Below are 19625 nucleotides of genomic sequence, written 5' to 3'. Positions count from 1 at the left end.
TAGTATTACTCTATATAAGCCGTTATTTTTAAAAGTGGTTTAAGTACATTTATTCATACATATATATTGAAAATCAAATTCAAACTAATTTAGTGCAATCAGTATGTTGCAAATATACAACGTTATGAAAATAAGGAATTTATGAAGCCATCTAGAAATATTGCAGTTTGGAGTTTGTTGCAAATTTGCAACACCATGAAACGAAGGGTTAATAATGTCTTAAAATTGTTTTATGTGGTTCATGTGTATTGAATTTTGTTTGGACTGAAGACGCACGTCTGAATAAACATCAATCAGCTTTGCCAACACTGATAATACCTTTCAATATATCAGTTTATACGCACCTGCTGATTTTCTGTACATTATAATCGCAAAGATCTGCTCTTGTTTGATTTGATTTGAAATATTATTTGCTTTTCTTCTAGTGTCTCCCTTTTGTGACTAGTTTTTAGCTATAAATTCTAATGCTTCTAATATTTTAAGCATTGGCATAGCATGTGCCCTCCAATTTGGTATCAGAGAGAGATTTTAAAACAATGTTAAATAGTTTTATCTAAAGAATAAATTAACCGCCTCTCAACAGCACTGGCCATCACATATAGTGAATGTGGCAGCACAGAGTACATATCTATCAATCTATAAGCAAGTACTTATTTTTATTAATGTCACCGGGATATGAAGTACCTTTTTAACTATAAAATTGCATATTTCGTTTTTACCTATTTCAATCGTAATTGATAAGATGAGAGATACAATATTCTTAAAATAAATCTTTTTATTTATGAAAACTGATATTTGTTCTTTTATTTCTTATTTAGACTTCTGTATTGCTTGTTATTTTTGAAAGGTTTTTTATGACTTAGTAATTTCGGGACCACATATAATCGTTGCACCAAAATTACGTACGCATGACATGTTAAAGCTAAGTGATTTGCATTATGTACTAAGAATCGGAGTGATTATCGGTCTTCTCAAATGAAGCAACTATGCATTTCCACGCCATAAATTTTCTACAAATCTGTTGTGAGGTGAGGTTATAAAATGCAATACTTTGGTTTATTTGGTAGTTTTATCATACCTCTTTTAACGCTATTGGGATATATACATAACGTTCATTTCCCAAGATAAAAAATGTGAAAGTTAGATTCATTAAATGTCAACATATTATAAATCTCAATTTTGCTAATTGAATGCTATATACGTATTATTTGCTTGCTCACTGCGTGTAAAGTGTTTTGAACGCAAATAGCTGAGTAGCATGTGCCACAACTATAGTAGTGACGTTAGCAATACGTGTAGCGTTACCTGTATTAACAACAACGTCTCGTGATTTTGAAGTGGTTTTTTTATATCTTATCAAATTTATGCACCAGTTCTATAAGCTTTTCTACCAAATAAGCTCCTCGAAGGCTCGACAGCCATAGTCAGTTGTACACATGGTATTACTTAGGACAGCGGTAACAAACCTTTCGAACCTCACGGACCACTAAACTCAAAATTTTGTATTCCGCGGACCACTACCATGATTTTTTAAATATGAAATGGTACTTGTTTTTGCACAAGCTATAAAAAACCTATATTATTATTGTATATATAATTAGTGATATAATGACTCAATTATAATAAAAAATCAAAATAATAACATTTCATTATGAAAAGTGCAAAAAAAAACATTTTCAATTTTATATTGTGTCAATATAGTAATTTCTATTTGTAATTGCTATTTATGCAACGATTTGAATCTATGTGTCACTAATGTTTTTTTTATACAATTAGTTGCTTTTGTTTATAATTGATATTTGTGCAAAAAATTTAGTCACATTCACATAAAGTTATATAATATCTTAGCGAATACGTAAAGTACTCTTATCGTGTCAAAAAGATACAGTCGTCTGCAAAGCGGGTTGAACTCTTGATTCTCGGCGTCGAGAAGGACAAGGGTTGACGTAAAGAGGGAAGCGGTTGCTTTCTTGATCTCGTCTGTTGATAATTTTAGAATTCAGAATTTTAGTATATGTAGCTAGCTCGATACAAACAGTGACAAATCTTGAAATGTTAATACGTTTTCATAGTTTCGGTTTTAACAATACCGAGCCCTTTGGAAAGCGAGGTAAGTGAATAATTAAATAATAATAAAGAACGATTAAATTTTTGATTTATTTATTTTGTCTTATAAAATATATAAAATATACCCTAATTATATATTTTATTTTATAAATAGTTTTTTAAACTAATTCTTCATATTTACATTATTGATTAACGTTTTAAAACATAAAATAAAAAATACGCTTAAATTGATAATCTTCTAAATTTAATTTGAGACATGCAGAAATATTATGCTCTAAAATTTGACATTAATATATACGATAAGTAATATTACTGTCAAAATGTCATGGTATACTTTGAATGTACCTTATGAGAACATGTAATTTAAATTAACTTTTACATATTAACAAAATTTATGTATGTCATGATATGTATAATACAGTCGTGTGACTAAATTAATAGGTGACAAAAAAGAGTATTTTGGATATTTATGGCAAAGACAAATACAGGAAGGAACGAATGTAATTTATTGCACATAATATTGCCTTTGTTATATAAGATATATAAAGGCTTTCCTCATGATGGTATTTTTAAATAAGTATGAAATTAAAGAATCAGTCGAATTATTTAAAGTCAATCAATACATCATTCCCGGATGGACTCCACCGTCGTTCCTCTGGAAGAAGACGTTCGGGTTGCTGGAAAATGTCGGCTCCAGTGTCGTATACATGTTCACATCGTCGGATTTCATGAGAAGACCTGTACAATGAGAAGAGATTAGTATGCTAATTTAGACAATTTGTCTCGTACATTGTTGACCTTTTGATATGGGTATGTAAATTTGCATATTTTTTAACATTTTGTACACGTTAAAACGAGCTGCTGAAGATGTAAGACAGTAAGACAATTAATGATGTTCCTTCAAGCGTATCATAACGCCACGTTTCTCGCTAAATTACAGTAGTCTTCTCTGCCCCGCTGCTGTAGAACTATTATGCTAAGCTCAGTACTCCGTGACACAGGTGAGGATTTTTATATGTATAGAAAAGTTTATGACTTCAATGTACGACTTATGTATACCTCACTGCACTTTTTTTGCCATACATAAATATTATTTCATTAGTTGCACTCTAATAGTTTTAGGCATAGTTTCAATAACGTTCAACAAACCTCATGACTTTTACTGTGATATTAGCTTGTAACAAAATAAAGTAACACAATAGAAGCCCTTAAGAATAAAAGGCTTGTGGAACACATACTACAATTAACAGCAAAAGATCACAAATTTTAGTAGTTCTGGCGTTGAAATATTTAAGGGTAAATAACAGTGTAACTTTAGATGATGAAATACGAGTGATGATAGAGAAATAATGTATAAATAAATACATTTTATTATTTAAAAGGCGATTATTAACGCAACTTAAGCTCACAAATTCAAGAAACTAAGTTTCATTAAATTCGTGATCATGGCAGGCGTATCACTACTGAAATATTGAATTAGTCAATCGGTTTTTAAATAATATACTATGTATATACTTGCGAACCTCTAAAAATAATACAGAATACAGTAAAAATTAAAAATATAATCAATTAATACTAAATGGGATTTTAATAATAATATGAAAAAAAAAATTTTCCCCATAAACTAGGGAAGAAATATGCACAAAAATTTGGCAACGTGACATTTGGCAATGCTGAAAGGTAGATCGACCACCTCGACAGCGACTCAAGGTCTTTCTGTAAAGAAAATGAATCCGAATTTGTGCGAATACTCTGAAATACTCTAATGTTATCAGCATATAATGAATATTTCGAGATAATACCTGCAGGGACATACTTTGGGAAGAGGGGGGGGGGCAGGTGAGAGGACCGAAAAGTGGGTGAGCAAAAAAAATTCCGGGCTGTCCATGTGCGTATAAACACACAGCATATAAATAACTTTCGTTTGGAAGTCGCTTCTGACAATACATACATTTTAGCTTTCCTCCCCAACTTCGATACACAAAAGTTGGTACAAACTCGAAAGCACGCAGAGCGACGCCGACCATAAACATAAACGGAAAAGACTGAGAAAGCAGCCGCTTCACTCTTCATATACACTCTGGCCCAGCTACGACGTTCAGAATCTAACGCTTTGGAGATGACTGGGTCTTTCAGATGTGGACAAGGCTAATAGGACTTATACAAACTGTACTTTAACATGACTCAAATTGTTGAACAAATATAAATGATAAACTACATAACTTTGTCTTTTATCAAAATAAACATCCCTGACATAAGTTTAGTCAATATATTTTGATAGGAGATAGGGAATAGTGTAGCCAATAGAAGTGCAATGCTACTTATGTTTTGATCAGTGTCTTAAGGAGTAACTTTGTGAGCATATACTTGGATAAAATCAGAGTGTTAGATTGTAAATATGTACATACAATACCTAGTATATAATATACTTCAATATACATATATGTATGTATAAGTATATATTATAGATTTCTGAATGTGCAGCTGTATTATTTTATAAGCAATGCAATTGTTCCACGAGAACCATTTTTGTCATCAGTTACGGTTAAAATTGGAGTTTAGATAAGATCTAAAATTGCATAGTGCATTGGGGGCGTTTGGAGTTTAACTATCATTATTATGATTATCATACAGTATTTTTAACGGAATATATATTTTATTGATTAAAATAAACATCTATTCGACCTAAAATTGAATTAATACAAATTATCCATAAACGAAACCGAATGATATACGTTGTATTAGGTAACGTTATATTTTTCCTAAATCGAATTTTTAATTTAAAAAAAACTCGAGGAATTTTCTGTGAATTACCGAAATCGCACTCGTCTCGGATAATAGTTTAGTTTCGGCTCTCGAAAAGTGGGTTAGTCTTGGTTTTCAGTTAACGAACGGTTCTGGTTCGAAGCGTATCGTATACTGACCGAGACAATTCTAATATATAATAATCCTATAATAATATGACAAGACAATGCTGTCACGTTGCATTATACAATATTATATCACTGGTTCTTATTGTATTATAGTATAATAAAACAATAATCGCACAAAAATGAAGCTCGCCAGTTTCCTTCATTCATAAATCATCAAGTCGGACTTTCACTTTGGCCAAGTAATATAATACAATATGGCTATGCGGCAATTAGACGCAAGTATTTAAGAAATACAATTACGTAATTAGAATTGACGTTATAATAAATGATATGCATAACGTAACTCGAATATAAATTAAAAAGATAAAAAATCAGTGAAAGAGATTATTAGGTAACGAAGATTATTTTTAAAAAGTAACAACTTGTGCCAATAAAAAATAAAACATAGCATTTTTAAGTGCTATTCAATAAGGAAAAGATAATTATAAATACTATTTAAGACCATTTTTTTTATATATGATTTTTAGGTTTTACCACCATTGTAATGACTATGACATCGTCAACAAATTCAAAGGTTTACAAGAAATTTTAAAAATCTCACTGGAATGCTTCTGCCCACATTCTACCCATTAAAGTGTTTTTAAGGTTTCTATTAATTATCGGTTGAAATCAGCATTTAAATAGTACTATTTTTATCTACCTTGCATAATGGAATAGGATTTATTAAATTTTCAAAAATGAAATCTAATAATATGATTCTAAAGTGTACGAAATACGATGACACAATTTGTTTATTTTTTTATAACAAGTCTTGGCTGATAATTTTTTAAAACACTAATAAAAAAGCATATATTTATTACACAAATCTGTACGGCTGGAATTAAAACTGTTCATAAACATTTGAATATAAATTAATGGATTATTATAAAAATTTGCAGAGACATTAGTGTCATTTAACATAACCTCAAAAAATAATTATACATCAAGCGCTACCGTGAAATTTTCAATCCCTCTTATGTATATAAAGTTATCTTATAAATGTGAAAATTTGTATAAAATAGTAGAGTGATTTGCGAACCTATTTATAAATATATTAAATATTCATACAAGCAGTGGCAATTTGTGAGTGGATACTACATAATAAACATTTTTTTCTTTAACTATCACCATTGTTCTATATACATACATATATTATATTACATAGTATTTTGCATTTGTTTTACACCTATTTAATAAAACATTGAATTGTAGATTATTGATTACATATTGGGAATAGTTGGTGTGACTTCTATGGTTCATCGACTTCGACGATGGTTCATCGACTCGATTGTTTTCAATTTTAGTGCTTGCTCTCTTACCTGGTGTGAATCGTGGCGGTGGCGGTGGCAAGTAGAAGTGGCAAGGCGGTGCAAAAGGGTGCAAGGGTGGCATGCCGGGGTAGCAGTAGAGTCTCGTCATTGCTGGTGGGTACCGATCTGGAAACCATTCCAAGTTGTGCAAACCATAATAACTAAGGTGATTCATTGACTGTAATATAAGTTTGCTTTTTTCACGCTTTACGACTTTTTAGCTCGTTAATCGTTTTTCGCTTTACTGTCCATAGGAGAGTGCGAATAAATTGTTTTGCCAAATAGGAGCTATGCACGTGAGTATAAATTTTATGGATAGTAAATACTAACTTGATTTTTTTATGGTAATTAATTTGGCTTTCTGTTCTTAGTAAAAGACAATCATTTTATATAAAGATCAATACATTTTAGCTCTAAAATCTAAAATTGTAAAAAAATATTTGTGCGACATTTTATTGATATTTCGCTTACTTGTGTACCGTTTTGCAATAAAAATCAGCGTGTTATATACAATTAATTACATATTGAACAAAAATTATATTAAGACTAAATACTAAGATTTTACTATGCTGCAATTTATGTGTCAATTTGGCAAACTTATTAAATCACTTCCTGTTACCGAAGTGCAAGTCATTAAAGCCAACGTGTGTCTTTATAAATATAATATATATATACATAACTGAAAATTGCATATTGTATCTAAAACATCAAAAAACTTAATTTATAAAATTAGCTTTCACCCTATATACATATTTTATATACATTGAAATGAGTCAAATAAAAACACAACACATTATTGAACCTAAAATGTCATACAACTTTATGTGTTTTTCCGAAGATTATAAAATGCATAATATCCCCAAGAACAGCATTTCCCAATTTTAAACATTAGATAGCAAAATTATACTGACATAAAAAGGCATTTAGTGTGTGATTCTGTCTCTCTCCGCTAAAATTTGATATTGTCGTAATTTAAAGGTTGGCATACCGCAAGTTCGAGTCACGGCAGCAGACTCAATTTTTTATTTATAAAAATATTAAAAACCGGCTCCAGCTGCAGTGATCATCTATTGATTATAAATTATTAAACACAATAATTTATAATTAGTTGAATATATGTCATAGATTCCTAGACTGAAAAGTTTGCTAGTTATTACTTAATTGTAGGTATTCATTTTGTATGATTGCCTTACCTAGTTGGTACAGATTTACGCCCTTGTAACGCATTGGGCTTACGCCTGTCAGGTTACAACAAAAAATATTAAATAAATAACTCGGGAAGCGCTACTATAGAAATAGTTGGTTGTTTGCAATACATGATCCCGACGAGGAGACTCTCGCAGAGCTTACGTCTACCCCATTGTACATTTTCTTGAGTAACAGTTATTAAAATTACACTTATGTTCACCATTTTTTAAGACCAAATATATATTAGTTTTATTTAAAGTAAGCTTATTTTATTTAAATAAAACTATACTCCGTTGCTACTATAACATCCGCATTTAAAAAACCCATTTTTATATTTTTGTGCATCTGTAATTAAAATTAGCAATGTTGCCTTTTTGTAAGACAATAAAAAGAGAAATGCACGTGCTAACAGTTTTATTTCTTGATATACGATTTATTGCAGTATCAACGAGTTATAAATTCAAATAAACTTGTAAATTAGTTTAACACATGCTTTAAAAAAATCTAATATCTAACGACACATTTTAATATAAATATACATATAGATTATAATTTTATGTACACGAGAAGTTAAATCGCGTTGATCTATTAATCCGTAAGAGTGTTTTGTGTTATTTTTACGGTGTACGCACAAAATTAAGAAAGTGTAAAGCTACTAACAATGACGATGCTAATAGTAACCGTAATACGAAGGGGAGGGGGAGTGGAGTTAGGTTAATGATTCGCATCGAACAGGCAGTGGGTCGCATAACACAATCGTAATGGATACCGAACGATTATTTCTCGTATAATTGACGTATTTATGCATTTATTGTGTTCATTGATATATTTATTAATTAAAACCATTCGCAATTGGACGCGGACGATTTATCTAGTGTTATGGCCGAGTGTTTTCTTTTTTTAAAACCGAGCCAGCGATACGCGTTTGACAGATGTCGTAATTGCAAAAATCTCGGCCATGATTAAAAGTGTATTTTTTTAATTAAGCCAATTATTATCAAGTACTATTTTATAGTATAGTTAATAAATAACTATCTAAGAGGTATATTTGGACAGTAAAAATAAAAATGGTTAAAATATAGTATTTAAGGTCCGCGTAAAATGCCAGTTATATTATAGCCTTATTCGCAACAAAGTTGTGCCTGCAGTGTGTAAATAAAATGCCCGTGTCAAATCTTAATCTAGCCAAGTGCGAAAAGAGAAATTATTGCTGAAATTCACTGTCATTTATTTATGGTAATACATTATTTACATGCATAATGTGGCAAAAATTGTACTGAATTAAAAACGAAAGTGACATTTTAGATAAAGAATGAAGTAAAAAGCTATCCGTTAACACTGATTAACTTTTTCAATTTTTATTTATTTAGAAATCGTTTTTTAAAGCTTTTGAGCGATGAACTTTATATTAAGATGTCAAGAACTGTGATTTATTGAGCACGTACCAAAATATTAGACCAATAAAACAAAACATGGCAAAATTGCGTCGTAAATGCAAAAATAGAAGTGACGTTTTAGATAAATAACGAAGTGAAAGGCCATTGTCACTGAATAAATTTTTCCTCAAAAAATCGCATATATACTTTATATTACGATGCATAAAATTGTTCTTGAATAAGCAGTTACCAAAATATTAGACTATAGAATAGGCGTTGGTTGCCAAAAAGAGAGCAGGAGCGAGATTTTTATGATGTAGTTATCTAGAAACCTGTTCCGAGTTGTTTGACTGACTTTTAATAAATATAAATTGAGGAACAAGCTTTAAACAATATTTTTTGGAAACAAAAACACTGGATTTCATAATATACAAAAGAGAAGAGATAATATAAATAGATAAAGCATAAAAGTAATAAATATTATAAATATTATATTTGCACTCAGACTTTGACTAGAGTAATTAAAAAATAAAGCAGACGTTAATGTATTTCAATCCGTTGTAAAATTACTTTCATAAGATGGCATTTAACTTTAAAAATATTTGATAATACATGTATTCTATTCATAACATTTTACTCTACGGTATTGTTGAGATACATAGATACATTTAACATATTTATTAAAATAATATAATAATAATAGCTGATTTAGAAAAATCGCAGATTTGGAGATTTCATTATGAAGTTTAGCAAATATTTTGAACGAGTTCAAATGTGAAATTTAAAGTTATTAGTTTGAACTCTCGACACTAATATAAAACATAAAAAACTGCATCAAAACTTTGAATTAATTGGGCTATTTCTAAATCAATGTAGCTATCTATTTATATATGACCTTTTCCGTACCTATCAAAAATTGATAAAGTATTATTTAAGATAGCCTATCATGAAATTCCTATTATCCCATCTTTCTTTAATTACCATTAATTATTATATATAATACAGGTAAAATATAATTTATGATGATGTAATTAATGATATTCTGGTGTATACATAATTCTCTTTTATATTTATTTGATTTTGCGAAATAAAAATAAAAGACTCACAAATAAAAAGTACTGTTGATAATATTAGCATTTCAAATGAATGATTGATTTATCTTTCATGCTAAAAATATTGCATACCTATTGAGTTTTTTATTAATACGCAATCGCGCATAATCTCAATCAGGTTTCGTCTCCAAAAATAATATTAAAAAAAATACAAAGCACCGTTAAATCGACGAGACTTCATCACAAAATCGATTTCGCTCACAATGAAAGCAGTTACGCGTTCGACGAAGTGTACCTACTATATCGTGCGCCAAATAAATCTTGTCTCGTTATATAGTTTTGCCTTTTTCTATGCGTTAACAACACTCCCATTATTTGCGAATAAAACCTAAGGTAAAACAATTTTGGAAGCTGAATAGGAGTGCATTTAAAAATACACGAGTAATTTGCGTATCAAAAGAAGGGTGTTAACGGTAAACAGTTTCGTTTTAAAGTGGACTCAAGTAAAAAAATAAGAGTAGGATACATGCGTATGTATTTGAGTAACGGTAATTAACAAATCGCTTCTTTTTATTTATATAACGCGTTTTTTTAAAGTTAATACGTTGACGCGTAGCGATCCAGTTTTTTTTACGTTCAATAAATATTGCGACGTAACGTGAAAAGTAACATGATATGAATTAGTTCGCACGAATTAATATTATATGTTACCAAAAAGTTAACGTACACATAAGTATTTTTCTTTTGCATGAACATGTATTTACATAAATACATACATACATCTATCAGGTCTATACATGTATTTTTTATGATTTCTTTAAAATATATACTGTATAGAATTTTAGAGCTCAATAATACTAACTCATTAAGAAAGTTGTAATAAGATATTAATAAAAAATAACTGCTATCAACAATATATATGTATCTCAACATAATTTATATATTTTTTATTCAAGTTACTCTATCTACATATATATAACATAAATATAATATCTATATATATCAACGATTGTTTCATTAATTTATTTTTACTCTACTTTTCCATTATAGTGGATATTTTCCATGAAGGCTTATAGCAGTAACAGGGTACTGAGCAATTGAGAACCTTGAAAGCATTATGCCGTTTATTGCAAGGTTGAACGAAACTAAATCACACGTAGATTTAAGAGTGAGTATATATTAAATTTATTAGCGATTTAAAAATGTGCAAGTAACACGATATTATGAAAGAAATATATTTTTTTATCAATTTATGTCAATTTGCACCTAGGGCTGGTTTTTAATAATAGCGCATTTTTATAAATGAAAGTTTAAGTCTGCTGTGGGACCTGAACTCGCGCCCTCTAGATTATCAGTCAAACAACTTAAGGTATACGCGATTAATACATAATATAAACAAAACGCTTTGCAGATATTCGCGAATTAAATAATGAATATTATTCGTTTATAAGCAGTAACTCTTTTAATGCCATGGGACCAAAAAGTGCTATAGGTCAATTTAATCCTACTGAAATATTTCGTATAACTTCATGTAAAACAATCTATAGATAGCAATAAACTAAAGTTATGCCCTCATTTATAAGCAATCTCAATTTATTAGTTTGTATTTTGGACAAGTTGGACAAGTTAATTCGTATATGTTAGGTTTGGGCTTGAACAGCAAATAGCTCTTTCGTAATTGAAAAATCAAGTTTCATAGACATTTTAGAGCAGCATATAATTTTACTAGCATCTATCAGTTGAATTATGTTTTTGCTAGTAGAAATATATATCTACTAGTGAAAATGTATTTGGACTACAATAGTAAAAATATAACTTCACTAAAAATACACATTCACTGTAACATGTATACATCGCATGCAAGTAAATAATGATAAGTACCTATGTAAATTTATATATTACTACATATGGAAAAGTTGAAATTATTTAATTTTACTAGCACTAGTCAGATAAATTACATTTTCACTAGTAAAAATATATATCTAGCGATGAGAATGTATTATGATTTATTTTACTGAAATAACATATTTTTTTAAATATTTACGAAATAGATTCGAGACTGTTTCTCGAGAATTTCTGGTTTAGAATCAGGGTCTTCATTTCAGCTTTTATTAAATTTCTATTCCATTAGGATTCATGGTATTTAAATAAATGACATGTATTTTTATGGACAAATTCAAGAGGAGGAAAATGCACACACCTACCAGATAAATGAATAAATGTATATATTACTATAATATATACTAGCACCAGGCAGATAAACTATATTTTCACAGGTAAAATATATATCTACCGGTGAAAATGTATTCCGATAGGATTTCGTTTAAATTTCGTAATAGATTCGAGACTGTTTTTTACATTTTCTTTGAGGTACCCTAGATTTTTTGGTTTAGAATTAGAAACGTCATTTCAGCTTTTCCTAACTTTTTTAAAATTTTTCGATTTCATTAAGATTCTTTTGGCTAACTGCATGCGTTTTTCAGACTAACTTCAAGGGGAGGGGGGAAATTCCCCTACATGCCCCTCTCAAATGTAAAATTGCACGCGAGTGCAATAAAATTAATTTATTAAAAATTATCCAATTGATAATTTAAATTTTTAAAAGGTTTAATTGTAAATGAAAAACATGTAGTAAATGCTACTGCATTGAATATTATGACCCCCTTTAACTTGCGTAATGTAATAACATAATTATAATAGCACTTAAATATAAATTTATTTGAAGGAATTTTATAATCGCACCGCCACTGATATTATTAATTAAAAAATTAGGGCTTAACTGATTTTTAAATATTTTTTAATTTTACTTTAAAAAAATGTGAACAATGAATATTAAAAAAATATATGCAGCAAGAAATGGTAAAAGTTAAATGTACATAAGTGATTATGTGTTAATTATAATTAAAATATAAGATATTGGCTATTATAGGGTTAACTTCATAATTGTAGTGTGTTCGTAGATATCAAATATTATATTTTTTTTAGTCGAACAAAGTAAAGAATGTCGGCCAATTTGACTTATTTGAATTTGATATTTATTGATACACTATAATGATTTTTAGATATATAATTATTTTATCCAATATGAGTTATTAGCATATCATTTTTTTGTATATTATATAAGTAAGGTTTTATAAGGTACTCACCAGGTGGCGATGGAGGCGCCGATCTCTTCCAAGCGTCTACGGCAGGCACTGGCGGCGAAGCCGCAGGAGCAGGACCCACCACTCCATACTTGACTGGTTTGAAGTGGAAGAACGATGGCGAATAAGCAGAAGCCGCCCTACTCGGAGAGCTCAGTCTTTCGTCTCTATCGGACCTAGATTCTCGGCCTAAAGCGGCCAACTGCCTTCCCTTCGGGGCGAACATCACTAAGAAGATAGCTGCAGAAGAGAGGGCTAATCCGAAACCTAGGCAGCCCTCCCTGTGACTCGGGTTGGCTAATAGGGCTGAACCAGCACCTGCTCCTGCTAATAAAGCTCCGCTTCCGCAAGCCCATGCTATGTGATACGCTTCTCTAGCTCCTCGCCTAGCTCTTAAGGCTAAGCCTCCAGCTGCAGCTGCTAAGCAAGCTGTGTATGAAAGCGATAAGATCAGTTCTGTCAGAGGCGCTCTACATTTTGGTTGTCCTGATATGATGATCTTTGGTGGTGAGGCTCCTAACCATTGTGCACCTATAGCTGCTTGTGTTAATACTGCGAAGAATAGGAGAAGGGCTTGATAAGGCGCTGGTAGATATACGCCGCCTTCTAAGCTTGCCACAAATACGCATTTGACGAGCAGTGTGGCGAATACTAAAGCTAGTGATAGCCCAGCTCCGAATCTGATAGCAGCACAAGCTGCTGCTGTGGGTGTTGCTGTTAGTAAAGCACCTTGAGCGGCGCATGCGAATAGTCCTAATAAAAGCATCTGTCCTAGGAATAGATGACGACGTCCTGGTGCAGCTTTTCTGACTTTACACAACACGAACGCTTCAAACCCTGCTACTGATAGCATCACTAAAGATGATAGGGCTAGTAAGGGTAAAGCCCAAGGTTCTCGTCTGAGTCCAGTTGTGGATAAATTTGTGGCTGTCGGTAGCGGTGGTGTTTGACTTTCAACAGACGCTGGTTCTGTCTGTTCGTCCAAATCTTCGGCGATGATAGTCGTCGATGATGGTATAGGTGGTGGCGATGGGGACGGTGGTATCAGGAAGTATTCGGTACTCATCTCCAGTCTGCGCGCTTCAGTCCTTCCCGGTTCTTGACTGGGTGTGGGCGCTAGGGTAGTTGTGGTGGTGAGTGGTTGAGCTCGGGCGGGCACGCGCGGTTCTAGCCGGTCTCCGAAGCGCTTGGGGGCCGCGCGCGCCCGCCCGCTCTCGGGCAAGACGGCGACGGCGGCGAAGACCAGCAGCAGCAGCGGCGCCGGCGTCCGCGCCCCGCGCCGGCCCATGCTGCACTGGCGAGCGCTCGGCCTGAGAGAGTAAAGATTCGGTTAGGCGGAAAGCTCCTCGTGTGACACTCTAGGTGCGCTGCGGATGGGAGAGTAAAAATTTAGAAAAACGTAAGAGATCGATCATTCATAGATGGATGTATAAATAGTAATTATATATGTATATGAAAATGGTTGTAAAAATAAAAATAATAATTTTGAGAAAAAATATTCACACATATTAATTGTTATTATTTTTTTATGTTAGGTAATTTATAATTACAAACATATTTCTTATGAAACTGAACTTTGACATTGTCCTCAAACCTATATTTCAATTCAAACGACTTGACTTGAGGTATCTGAAAATTTGTTGGAGCTGATTTTGCAATAATGTCAAATGGACACATATTTTTTTGTATATAAAAAAATTGTTATTTGTCCTTATAAACAATTTGTTTGTCAGTTTAGTGGCAGATGTGTGAGTAGCACATCAGCGATTCATTTCGCAATTAAATATATCATTTTAGCCTTTACTTTATAAGATTTCCTTCCTCTTCAGGCGTTTCCTGTAATGGACATTAATGCTGATTAGGTTGGTTCGTCAGTCTTTCTTTATATTTTATGTTTGCCTTGTAGATCTCTTCTTTCACCATTACCATATTTAGGTCGCGGTGGATGTATGAATTTGGAATAAACCATGGTTAGTATTTTATGTTGGTATTTTTTAATTATATTATTATTAAAGTTGCTTGCTGAATCTCATAGTTGTATCCAGAACATCCAAATTGGTTTCATGATGCTCTTAAATACGAGCAGCTTACTGTCAACTGACAACTGAGAGTTTCTCCCTAGTACCCAATTGTATTTTTTAGGGCAAATCCTAATTGCTTGCGTTTGGTTCATATATGTGAGTCTACTGTCCATGGCATAACATTGATTAAAAATATAATTTTACTTAATGTTGATTTCATTTAATTTTGTTGTGTTATTTGTTAATCTTTCACATACACAATATCAGAATAAAATGATAAGTGTAATATTGAAGAGTTTATGTTGATAGTGTTCTTTATATAATATAACTATGCTTTGTATTTCGTTTTGGTAAAAATTGATTAAAAACCATGACGTATACGTACATATTTTGCCACATCAGAATTAAAAATAAGCCACTCTTAGATATTTTGGTTATCAATTATTCCAGGTATGCAATCACATATTTATAATCATTGTAAAATGGCGTCTATTAGATAACATTCAAGAAACTACACATATGTATATTGCGAGTCGTCACTCGGAACGGAACAATCTAGGTGATTTTTTTTTGCTGCAATAATGGTTTTAATTTATTTTGTTGTAACCAAGCTTCTTCAGCTAAATAACCAACTGCATCAAAATCATTGTCACGTAAAATATAGTTTCCCAAATATCAATAGATAAAAAAATACGTTTTATTAGCATTTATACGGTTTGATCGACATTAACCTCAATCTTTATACGTACTAAGTATATATTACATATTCACATTTAAAACGTACTTAGATACATTTTAAACGTTCAGTCAAATCTTACGTATATGTGCATTAAATCGGAAGCAATGATAATGTTTATGTAATATAAAAGAAAAAACTCACTTTTCGGCCTCGGATCCCGTCGCCGGGAATTCAAAATTTGAAGATTTCATTACGAAGATGGTTTTATGATTGTTTATCTAATTTAATCAATGTATTCTTCTAATCCTCAACACATTATGTATATATTTAATTTTCATAGTTATAACACGCCTAGTTAATTTGCAATCCTATTATTTATTGTATATTCAGTCAAATGACAAATTAATGAAAATTATTGTCGCGTAGCAAAATTTTATTATTAAATAACAATTATTTAAAACTGTTGTCACGGTACTGTCGGCCATCTTGTTTTATATTTGAATGCTTATTTTTCATTGGTCGAAACAACAGAACGCATTACCGGCACGGCGGTTCGAAAATCAATCGGAGCTAATTTAATATTAATTTTTATTATTATAATTGAATATATTTCCTTTGTTTACGTGTATTAATATACACCGTTATGAACAATTCATTTTGATTTCTATTATAGTAAATCTCAAAGTTTTGTTTAAATAATTATACACCCATATACCTCTATTCTCTTAACTTATAAGTATATTATTTAAAGGCAAAGTATTTAATAGGATTTAAATTAAATCATAAAATAATACTTATAAGATATTTAGTGTCGACACTCATTAATAAATTCAATAGAATTTAATATATATTAATGTTTTGAAGATTAAATCATATGCGTATATATAATATATACATACTTACATTGTTGATAACAATTTCACATGAATAGTTATTTTATTTGGTAATTAATATTAATTATATAATAAACTTAATAATATTTTTTCAGTTGCTAACAATTTTTCATCTCAAATTCGAAGTTTTATGAAATATGCAACATTAGATGCGTTTATATTTTAAAAATATTATTTTTAAAAAAACTAACAGCAATGATGAAATATTAAAAAAAAAATTTAGCCTTATGTACATATGTAAATAAATGTATAATGATCTTGTTTTCTACATCTATTATTACAACGAAGTTTACTACAATCCTTAATGGAATCTATTGAAGGAAATACGAAAAACTAGGCGAATTTAGAATTTTGATTAACATAATTAATATCGTTAATACACAGAAGAAATAGGTCAATATTTGAGTAATACCTGATGTAGAAATGTATCCAGACAACTTGTGAGCCTATCTTGAACACATTGACAACAATCTATCATTTTATATGATACCCCATAAATTATGAAATGAACATAAGGTTTCATGATTTACTTGAATATTAATGATGAATACTGGAGTTTAAGATGAATGTGAAATTAAAATATTTTTTCTCTCCTATGGAAAAATGCATTTTTTCCATCATATCATTGTCAAGTTTCTAATGAATAAGATCTGGTTCTGGCAGTGTCAACTATATAATTTCCAAAACGCAAAACCGGTTAGCTATTGAGAATAGGGGAGACCTTCGATTATGTTTAAGCAATTCTCAGACAAACATACAGAACCCGATTCAGCTTATTTGGATTTTTTAAACATTATCCTGTAATTGGGCAAAGTGAATTTCACTCGTAGTATAAAAATCTTTGTTTGTATACAAATTGTAATATTATATTATATTTTTAGTAAATTACAGTGTTTGAAAAGTTCTCTTTAAATCAAACAGTATTTTTAATATTTTTTCTTAGAATAAGGAGTTAAAATCAAATCGTCCGTGACTACAGATTTTTCGTCATCTTTCGATTATTTAAAACATTAGACAACTTAATGCACCGTTTTTGCTTAACGTGATGTAACAAAGATGTCATCATTATATTACATATAATTGATTCTATTTATCTATTTATTTTATAAAAAAATCAGGGCTGCATCAGTTTAATCAAATTTCAAGATTTTAGAGTGTTCCTAATAAGTTATACGAATCGCATAGAGCTTTAAAGAGCTTTAAAGATTTACTTAAAATTTTGCCAGTTCTCCCCATTCTCCCCATTTTTATCTTAAAGATAAGTGTTGATTTCTTTGCATTAGAAAAAATTAACAGCATTGACTGTCATGTTTAATTAATGCAAATAAATAAAGAACTTGCAGAATGCATGAAAAAAATGTCACAAAAACTTTCTAATAACATGCGGTAAAAATGTGATGGATATATTTTTTTCTGTAAGTTACTGTACTTTATAATATTGCCTTTGTATTGTCTATAAGATAAATTAGAGCTTAGAAAGCTAGTTTATTAAGAATTTTATTTCATGTATTACTAATGTACAATATATTAGCTAATGATTAAAATTAAAATAATACTCGATAAATCTCCAATATTAATTTATAACATAATTAGTTTAAAACGCATTCTATTCGTTTAAGTTTTTGCGTGTTTTAAAGTTTATTGCATTTTAGAAATATAATCTATGTATATAAACGCAATTAATAAGCTGAGAGATAAAACATTGCGCTTTCCTTTATTGTCAGCATGCCACCAATTGGAAAACACTGCTTTACAATACCACAAGCGATACGACATACTCATTATTCATCGAAGCAGAAAGCCTAATATCTAATCTTCGAACCCTATTGTATGCAATATTGCAACACATTAATGACATACGCACGAATGCAATTACTCTCAATGAAAAATGCATCTTGCTCCCAAGGCATATTGCTACATTTAACTATGACATAATCGTATTAATATGTACACACACGTATGCACGTGTGTATGTTATCTGATTTAATAAACCCGAAACTGGCTCGGAAGAATACCGAGAAGTTCGCCTGTGTCGGTCATCGCAAGGAGCAGTTCTTTGTAGGACCGAAATCGATTTAATTCTTTCTCTTTTTTGCGAAGGTCTCGAAGACTCGAATGCCGATTTCTATCTTGTCATAATTGACGGGGCATTGTGTTTTTTTTTGCTGCGTCAAGAATAGTATATATATGTATAGATAGATTGGTCAGTTAGACCGTCCTATTCCATTCTGAAGCTCAAAGGCTTTAAAATCCAACAATCGTCTGCTTAGCATGCCTCACGCGTTGCACACAATGCATATTCAAGAATTAACGTTAATTCGTCTCGTTAGCTATGCAACTGACGAGGTAGGATTCTTAGAATGGAAATGAATAAGTAAAAAAAAACAACTTCTGGACGCGCTGTATAGATGCACCGGTGGGTTGCCAAAAAACCGGTCCCTATTTTTGCTGAGAACTGTGAAACAGTAACTTTGCGGCATTCGTATGTGTGTGTCGAGTGTGACTTGAACTTGAGATAAAAAATGTCTCTTCTGAAAAATAATGAAGTGGATTAAATTTTAAAATTCTGAGCTTCTTGATTTGATGGTCACTTTACCATTTATAGTAATAAAATGTATAGTTAAAATAGTAGCTGTTAAATTAAAATGAATAGTAAAAACTGGTAAAATAATCGTTGAATTTTATGAAGATGTGCAGAAATGTTAATAATTTAATAGCAGCTGTTCTTTTAACTATTTAAATAACATAGTAAAAACAATCTTTTTTAAACTGTTAAACAATAATATTTTCAAGTAGCTAATGTATATAAAATTAATATATAGAAATGAACATATCTTAAGATTGAATTCATACATTAAAAATATATTTATTTATTAGAAATAAAATATATTTTATGTATTATGAGATGTATAAAATAATAGTTATTATAAATTATTTATGTATATATTAACTCTATAGTGTTTCTAACATAATACATACAAGTA

The 19625-nt window shown here is 30.7% G+C and overlaps 1 protein-coding gene across 2 annotated transcripts; it reads right to left on the bottom strand.

Annotated features, from left to right (window-relative positions):
* Window positions 1-2552: 2552 nt before the first annotated feature.
* On the bottom strand, window positions 2553-14361 carry LOC148237986 (uncharacterized). 2 transcript variants are annotated; one of them, XM_088181221.1, is made up of 3 exons: window positions 13052-14357; window positions 6299-6415; window positions 2553-2805 (listed from the first exon to the last, which is right to left on the bottom strand). In XM_088181221.1, the coding sequence occupies exons 1-3, from the start codon at window positions 14334-14336 to the stop codon at window positions 2684-2686; spliced, it is 1524 nt and encodes a 507-aa protein (XP_088037347.1). In that variant the 5' UTR covers window positions 14337-14357; the 3' UTR covers window positions 2553-2683. The 2 variants fall into 2 exon arrangements, with proteins under 2 accessions (XP_088037347.1, XP_088037348.1); XM_088181222.1 differs by lacking the exon at window positions 6299-6415 and having other exon boundaries at window positions 13052-14361.
* Window positions 14362-19625: the final 5264 nt, after the last annotated feature.

This window comes from Plectrocnemia conspersa, unplaced genomic scaffold, assembly GCF_051122295.1.
Source record: "Plectrocnemia conspersa isolate PC_06_02 unplaced genomic scaffold, ASM5112229v1 ptg000002l, whole genome shotgun sequence".
Classification (NCBI taxonomy): domain Eukaryota; kingdom Metazoa; phylum Arthropoda; class Insecta; order Trichoptera; family Polycentropodidae; genus Plectrocnemia; species Plectrocnemia conspersa.
The sequence above is the reverse complement of the archived record's forward strand: the minus strand, read 5'-3'. Positions and strand labels throughout refer to the sequence as shown.